Genomic DNA, 9,135 nt, shown 5'->3' on the forward strand with positions numbered 1-9,135 from the left:
TCGAGTCAACTAATTAAAAAAACACTTTTATAGTTTTGAAAAAAAAAACTAAAACAATGACAATATTGTAATTTTTAACTGAGGGAAAATTGTATTTTTTGATTGGGGTAAAATCGTAATTTGCCAAAAGCTAAAGTGATGGCAGTACTAAAAATTTGAGCCAGGGGCAAAGTTGTAAATTTTCACAGAGGAAAATTCGTAAGTTTGAACTTGGGGTAACAGCGTAATATAAATTTGAACTAAGGGCACAATCGTAATTTTAAGCTGGAGGGAAAAGCACAATTTTATTTTGAACCGAGTGCAAAATCATAATTTTGAGTTGGGGGCAAAAACATAATTTTATTTTGAACTGGGGAAAAAAGGAATTTTGAATTGAGGGTGAGATCACAATTTTTTAAACGGGGAAAAATCACATTTTTGAACAGAGGGCAAAATCGTAATTTTTAGCTGGGGGGAAAAAACTGAATTTTATTTTAAATGGGGGCGAAAAGGTAATTCTGAGTTGAGGGCAAAACCACAATTTTATTTTGAATGGAGGGAAAAATCGTAATTTTGAGCTGGGGACAAAACCGCAATTTTATTTTGAGCTGGGGGCAAAACCGTAATTTTTAAAGAGGGGCAAAAACGTAATTTTAGAATAGATATAAAATAATAAACTGGTTGGTCCAATGGGGGAGTGTCAGGCAAAGTCGTAATTTTGAATTAAGGGCAAGATCGTAATTTTGAGATAGGGACAAAAAGCGTAATTTTATTTTGCATTGGAGGCAAAAACGTAATTTTAAAATGGATATAAAATAAAAAACGTGTTGGTCCAGTGGGGGAGTGCCAGACAGCTGCCTGACAGTATTCCCCCAACTTATAAATGTATACGTAGTAAATATGCATACAAGAGAAAAAGGTAAATACAACGAACTATTTGATTTTGTGATAAATACGTAGAAGTATACCTGAAATCAAAAAGGTCCAAGATTGTAAGGGTATAAGGAGTGGTTAAACACTTTAAAGTGGCAAACTAAAAAACCGACCAATGAGAGCGCGCCATGTCAATTAGGCAAAAGTGTTTAAACTTTGGTGTAAAGTGTTGGCAATGGTTAGACACTTGGTAAAGTGGTAAACTTTTTATAAAAAAAAAAAAAAAAGAAAAAAGGTTTGATTGGTTAAAAATGGCATGGACCCCACTCCCCCCCACACACACTCTCTCCTTCCCTCATTTCACCGCTTCGGCAATGGCACACCGCTTGGGAATGAAACCGTGCGGCAACATTGGTTGGTGGTGGTGTACACCGATCGGCAAACCCTTTGCCGACTCCTTTACCGCACCCATACCGTATCCCCTAATAATGTTAGGCATAATGCTTGAAACTAAAGTAATTACAGGTGTACGATTGAAAGGGACGAGTTCATTGCTTTGTGCCACAAAACTGTGAATATTGATTTATTGAATTTCCGAAATTCAATTTCGTTAGCTTTCTTTGAATAACAAATCAAACAATTTCTATTTTTTATAGCCTTTTGTCAAATATATATTTTTTTTTAAAAAACGACAAATGTTACTCTACTCATAATTCTAAACTACAACTTAATCATAATCTACCCCATACTAGAAATTGAAACCTTATCATATCTAATATTATGTATCAACGGATTTCAAGATTAGGCATCACCTTAATATGTAATTCTTCGAATTTCTTATTGTGATTACAAAATCATTTATAAACCTACAGATGTAGTCCGAGTTTCTCTGGACAAATAAATGACCAAATTTTTAATTTTCTAATTTCATTCTTTATTTTCTTTAATATTACGTATGATTTTCAAATATACGCCCCGCTTGCGGTATGCGCATATAATGTATATATATTTGTGGGAGCTCGGGGGCAAAAGCGAAAGTGCACTAATTTTAATGTTATTTTACTAATTTCGTGAAAATAACGTTAAAAGAGGGGATGGTTAATCATGCATCATGTGGTGGTGTTGATAGCCGAAAGACAAGGGGGTACATGCACTAATCGGCCTTTGTCTTAATTGTTGAGTGTTATGTGCCTTATGTCCAAGGCTTGATGCAAAACTACTATAGAGTCGGAGGTCTCACTGAAAGCAGTCTCTCTATTCCTACGGGGTAGAGGTAAGGTTGTCTACATCTTACCCTCCTTAAAGCTCAAACCCTACCTTAGTTTTGCTATTGCTGAGATTTACCAAGTATGATGACGATGATATTTTCAAATATGAATTACTAATGTTTAGAAAATAGTTAACTATAAAATTAATTAACCTCCCTCTCTACCCCTAGCACCTCCTATATCACCACCGTCGGACACCATAAACAACCATGCACCGATGTCCATAAACCACCACATCATCATTTTCTATTTTTGAACCCTAATTTGTGTTTTTCATGTCTTCATAAATTAATCGCATGATTCTCGTGGCTATTAGGATATAATCGACTAAGAGGGTATTTGGGATTACGTTTTAAAGTGATTATTTGATTATTGTGTTTGTAAAACATGAATAATCTACAAAAGTGTTTGGATGAAAAAGTGATTATTTACCTCTAAAACACAGTTTTAGAGAAGCATGTACCTACATGCTTTCAAAACGCAGTTTTGAAAACGCAAAATCTATTTTGAAAACGCAACACCAAACACCCCCTAAATACAATTCCAAATCCACCTTAATGCATATTCGAACCGTGCAAAAGTATATAACTAAAAATTAAAATATTGATGACACATGGCATAGATTACTTATTTAACCCTTCACTTATGCAAACCCCTATAAAACTTACTCTTTTTTCTCTTACCAACAAACCTTAACCACTTACAAATTTCGATCACCCTCTTTGAACTCTTTTCCACTCAAATCCTAACCAAACCCATGACTCCACAAATATCACAATTCCAATACTTGGCTCCTGAATCGAACTCGACCCCGATCATCACCAACTTCAACATCCAAGCTCCCATATCTCTAACCAATTTCTTAACCAACATCCCTGATCACTACTTCAATTCACACCCTTCACTTCTAAGCAACAACTCAACTTCTGATGAAGCCAGTGAGCAACAAACCAACATAATTAGTGAGCGGAAACGCAGAAGAATGATATCAAATAGAGAGTCTGCTAGAAGATCAAGAATAAGGAAACAAAAGCAACTCGATGAGCTTTTCTCGCAACTGGATCATCTTAGAACCGATAATCAGAGTCTCATGGAGCAGTTGAACCACTTGGTAGAGAGCCACGAACGAGCAGTGGAGGAAAATGCGCGATTAAAGGAAGAGACAACCGATATCAGGCAGAAGCTTTATGAAATCCAGTTTGAAAATAATTCATCTAGTGCTCTGTTGAGTTCTAAGTTGCTTGAAATGTTATATAATGAACTGTGAGAATGTTGAAATTAATGTGTGCCTTGTGTAACATGCAAGTCAATGAATAATCGTAAGTTTAAAACCATTTGGTTGAACAATTAAATTACCCAAAACAATATATGAACATCACAAATATATACTTTTTTAAATAATCATTTTTGGTTCCTTTGAGTTGATTTTAATATGCATTATTTACGAGAATTGTATAACTTTACAATTATTATTTTTGTTATTATAAAATGTATTGAAAGTATTTTTTTCAAAAGCGTTTGTTAATTTTTAGAGGCTATTTATTAAAAGTTGTATATTTTAAACTGTATTCTTTGATTTGCCATTAGAACCCTTGAATTAATGTAGTTAATTTGCTAAAATTATTTTTAAATGAAAATAGGCAGATCGGGTCTGGTTGGAAGCACAGGCCCATAACATGTTTACTTCTATACTCTTGCAGCCCACACCAATAAAATCACAAGCGTAGGTAATTGAAATTTACACTTTAGTGCTCACTAAGTGTAAATTTCAATTATTGGTTAAGAATGCAAGGAGTGTTTCATGAATCATTCGTTAGCTATTAGCTTATTAGTTTTTACGGTATGTCACTTATTCGAATACTATATTTTATATTTTGTTAATTGTATTGTTTATCGAACGCTATATTTTTGTCAACGGTTCACGGTTGTATGAAAAACTAGTTTAAGTTATTTATTTCGTTAAGGCCTAAGGGCACGTTTTTCGAGCTCGAAAAGGGTACATGAATTAGCAGGGCCGGCCCTGGTGCTCAGTTATTTATCTTTAACAATAAATCATGATAAAGTTCTATGTTTCATGAATTTTTAGGTGTAAAATGTTGTGGATATCTTTTAGGGTATATTACGACTTTATTATTTGGTTCTTTTTCGATTATTATACCAAGTACTGATCTCGTACATATACCGTAACAAATGAACCGACACAACCTAAAACATCCTTTAAAATCACACAAACTTAGGAACAACAAAAACATCCTTTAAAATCACATCTTCAGACAATCTAAAACACCTTATCTGTTTAACTTTAGCATCAGTTCCATTAGGATGTTTAACAGAAATATTGTATTCAGAAACATTAACTAAGTTAAACATGTTATCATTACTCATAACCATGTGCTGATTAGCACCAGAATCAACAATCCATTTAAGTATATTTTGATGGAAGAAAGTAGAGTTAAAATAATACATTTTTTTATAAAATCCTAGAGAAGAAAAAGCACTATAACACTTACCTCCCATATTAGACTTTGGCATATCCTCCAACTTATTCTCATTCAGTAAACCTCACAGTTTAGAAAACTGATCAGCAGTCAAAGCATTCAAAGAAGCACTAACAGTTTTATCATTCAAATTATTAGCTACAGAATTATTATTAGCAGACACACTAGGCTTAGACCCAGTGGTGAAGCTTGAATTTTTCGGTTGGGGGGGGGGGGGGGGGCGAAAACGTATATACCCACAAATTTCTATTCGAAAACCACATATATAACACTACTGAGCGCAAAATTCGGGGGGGCGGGCGCCCCTCCCCGCCCCTCTTATCCTTCACCCCTGCTTAGACCACTGATTACTATTCTGCTTAGCTTTAGTCCTGTAATTAGGAGGAGAACCATGAAGTTCAAAACATTTGTCAATCACATGACCAATCTTATTGCAGTGAGTACACTTCAGACTGGGATTTGGTTCTTTATTAAACCGTTTTTTGTTATCATTATACTGAGTTGCTTTAGCAACAAATCCAACATTAGGAACTTTTGAAGATTTATTTGATCCTCTATGTGACTCTTCTCTGGATATGATTGAAAAAGCAGTTTAATAGTAGTTAAAGGATCCTTAGTTAACAAACTTGTCCTAACAAGTTGATAAATATCATCTAATCCCATCAAGAGCTACATAAGTTTGATCAAATGACTAAACTCATTATATTTAGTAGAAGCAGCACAAGTACAAGAAGGTAACTGAATCATGGCATCAAATTGTTTCCACATTGTATTAATTCTATGATATTACTTTGAGACACTAGAACCATTTTGACTCATAGAATTGATTTTCTGATATAACCCTAACACAACCGACCATCAACCTTTTCATAAGTATCCTTTAAATCACTCCAAACTTCACTAGCAAGCCTAAAATAAACTTAACCAACATATAACTCATCATAAATAGAATCATGAATCCATGTTAAAACCATTGAATTACATCTATCCTATTGACTTACTAAAATGTCATTTGTGGTGGATTTGTTACAAGTGCCATCAATAAAACCTAACTTATTTTTAGCCATTAGAGCAAGTTTCATAGCATTTGACCAAACCACATAGTTCTCAGTCCCTTTCAGTTTAACATTCACAATAGTAAGACTACTAGAATCACTAGCATGTAAATACAGAGGATCATTGGCATCCAATTTACTAATCAAAGACAGAAGATTCACCTTTATCAGTCATGATGAAACACTAAACACGTTATTCCACAGATGCACAAGTAGTCAAGCAGAACCACAGAATATAGACACAAACTAAAGAGAACTAGAACAGACACAAAACAACCAGCGAAACCAGGACAACAGTCCGATCAGAGGTTCGTCACTCAAATGTGCCTCCGCAAACAATATCCAGGAAGCTATTAACACAAAGAAAAGACAAACACAAATGCAACAGAGTGAATCCTCTCTATATCCCGAATCAAACCGGTCGGTCTAAACGCAGCAACAATATGCCTAGACACAAGACCAATGTTTTTAAAACCTGTTTAAACTGGCTGGTTGAACTGGTTAAACCGGATGTTGGATACTTGGCCGGCACAAATAATACCGGTAAACTAAGGAAACGACAAAGAAGTTGTACCACCGGTAAATTGGGTGATACCAGTTTAAACCGGTATACCGGTAACTGTTCATACCAGGCCAAAGGTCAAAATTTTGAACTCTTAATTTTTAGTTGCCTAAAAAAGGTGACTATTTACCTTCTTAGTTAAAGTATAAAATTTAGTGCCCACAATTAATAACCCACATCGATCAAACTTCTTCCTCACTCAAAGATGAAAAATCATTGGGTTTTTCAAATTAAGTTCTTCAAGCGATCATCCAGGTTTACCTTCTTTTGACTTTTGTTCAATCATTCATGTTGTTAATTCTTATAGTGTTTGCTAATTGCTATATAATGGGTATTTAATCATGAACTTTTGGATATTTTTTTGATTGTGGGTTAACTTTTGAAATATTTTTTTTATCATGGAAAGATGTAGTTTTGGATTATTTTTTTAGTTGAAATTATATTTTATGTATTTATAGAATTAATTAGTCAACACGGTTGAACCACCTGGTACAACTCGGTTCAACCGGTTAAACCATTTCTGAGTTTAACCCGGTACGATTAAATACTAGTTTTTAAAACATTGCACAAGACACAAATGAATGTAGAAACAAAAACAAAATAACAGAAAGATGGAACAGTCTCACCAAAGTGTTTAACTCCCTCCAGCAATCAGCCTTGTAACCTTCACTTAGGGTTACAAAGGACTGATGAGAAGACAAATAAACAGAGAATATATTGGTTTGCCCTAATAATAGAGACCAACGAGAATCTTGCCGATGTACACCAAACCCTAGAAATTAGGGTTTCAAACTCCAAGTAGGCACGAACTTCAAGACGCTAGAAACCTCCAAGATCTGGAATCGGCAGAACACATCGGACTACCAGGACTCCAAAGATCACCGGAAAACAACAACTCTTGCTTCCGACCAGAAACAAGAACAAGAAGAAACCCTAGATTTGATTAACAAAGTATGTTAATCAACAGCCCAGAATATATGCAGCGGAAGACCACCAGAGTACCAAATCAACCTCGGAGCTCTGATACCATATCAGAACTCTAAGATCTTTATAGAGAATAATTGAGTTTATATAAATCTCAAAACATATACAAAGGAAATCAACCGGTCATCACAGATTGACTGGAATATCAACAAGTACAGATGATCAGCATCACGATGATCATCTAACAAGTATAAAACCCAAGATTCTCACGAATGTACTTGTGAGGAAAGGTAAAACACAGAGGAAAGTTCTAGATGTGTAAGAGAGAGAGAGAGAGAGAGAGATGTAAGAGGCTGGATGAATGATTCCAAGGCAACTCCTCTTTATATAAACGGAACAAAAAATAAAATAAAAAAAACCCTTAAGCCTCAGCAGCCCAGCAGCAATCAGCATCATTCCATCAACATATAATAAGCAGCCCAAACCTCTCAAAATATAAACCGAGCAATCAGCATCTCAACGGTAATCGCGGCTCCCGATCCTGCTTCTACAGAGCTAAATCATATACACTACCTAAATATGTTGATATGAAATATTTAATATAGATATATTCTAGAATTTCTACAATTCACAAACAAACAATTTTGTATTATTACAATATCATATTATACGTGCATTACCTACGATCCTGATTAATAGCCATCTTGATTTCATAATAAAACAACAAATGAGTATGTGCATGGGATTTTCACCATTAAATTTGGCTCCTTAATTCTTTCAAAATATGCAACAGTAGTAAAAATCATACTTCAAACAAACTAATTAATTAACTAATCTTCCTTGCCTTAACATCAATAAATGTCTTATGTTCTTCTTTCATTGCTTTTTTCCTTCTATCATATAACTTCTTCTCCATTTTCCTTTGATTCACTACATGTTTAAATTCGCGGCGCAAACCACTTCGTTTCTTGGACATTCCATGCAAGATTGCTTGATGAGTTGGTGCTGAAGATGCATCTGAGACCATTGAATCATCGCTATCTTCATTGTTATAATCACCATCACTTTCATCATGGCCATGATGATGATTGGTTTCATTCATAGGAGAAACAATGTACATTGTCCATCCTGATTCACCGCTGCTACACTCTTGAGCCGCTATGCATTTAGAGAACTCCATTTGCAAACAATTAATTTTGGGTTTTGATAGATGAAATAACAAGGAATTATACGAAGACGAATCATTATAAATTGTTTAACTTTGGTAGAGGTGAGTTGCAAGTGGGGGAGGAACCCCGCTGTGCATTTGAGAAAATTAAAAAAGTACCAACTCACATGTTTTCATAACTGGCTAAAAAAGAAGAGGATGATGCATGCCTCCATTATTTAAAATTTCTTCTGTAATGTCAGCAACAATGCTTCTTTTTCATGTGAGATTGTACAGATTATCCAACTGTATTTTGGCGTTTTCTACTTGGCCCAAAATTGCTTCCATTCTTCATCTATCTGTTGTCTCTTTGGTCATAAAGTAGGCTTGTGTCTTTGGTTTTTGTGGGGGCAGGCATTAATCATGCACAATTGCTGATCAACATAAGTGTCTAACTACAATACAAACGCACATTATCTTCTTAAGTTTCCTTTATTAGTTAAAATAATTGGTTGTTTATGACTCATGGGCTCGCTTAATTTATCTTATTAGGCGAGTGACTTAGTTCACCTAAACTGCAATTGCAATTAGTAGTACTTTTGCACATAAAGGAATGCATATTATCAGCTTACTGAAAGTTGTTTATTTCCCTCTAGGAATAAAATTGTATTTTGAATTTGCTAATGATAATCACTTTAGATATAAAATATGTAAGTGTTTAGTGGATATCACCCTAAAATAAGCCAATAACATTTCAAACACTATCCTCTTTTAAAACATGTTTTAAGCACGTAAACTATTTTGATACCAAAGGGCCTATGGCCTCACA

At 34.6% G+C, this 9,135-nt stretch overlaps 2 protein-coding genes across 2 annotated transcripts; one reads left to right on the top strand and one right to left on the bottom strand.

Moving 5' to 3' along the window:
* The first annotated feature begins 2,755 nt into the window (after positions 1-2,755).
* On the top strand, positions 2,756-4,628 carry LOC110921952 (basic leucine zipper 43). The gene has a single exon (XM_022166278.2). The coding sequence runs from the start codon at positions 2,878-2,880 to the stop codon at positions 3,385-3,387; it is 510 nt and encodes a 169-aa protein (XP_022021970.1). The 5' UTR covers positions 2,756-2,877; the 3' UTR covers positions 3,388-4,628.
* A 3,229-nt stretch (positions 4,629-7,857) lies between these two features.
* LOC110924259 (protein SOB FIVE-LIKE 3-like) lies at positions 7,858-8,526 on the bottom strand. Its single transcript, XM_022168289.2, has one exon. It carries the CDS (start codon positions 8,337-8,339, stop codon positions 7,986-7,988), a length of 354 nt encoding a protein of 117 aa, XP_022023981.1. The 5' UTR covers positions 8,340-8,526; the 3' UTR covers positions 7,858-7,985.
* Between the last annotated feature and the right edge of the window lie 609 nt (positions 8,527-9,135).

The sequence above is a fragment of the Helianthus annuus genome, chromosome 17, assembly GCF_002127325.2.
Source record: "Helianthus annuus cultivar XRQ/B chromosome 17, HanXRQr2.0-SUNRISE, whole genome shotgun sequence".
Lineage (NCBI taxonomy): Eukaryota > Viridiplantae > Streptophyta > Magnoliopsida > Asterales > Asteraceae > Helianthus > Helianthus annuus.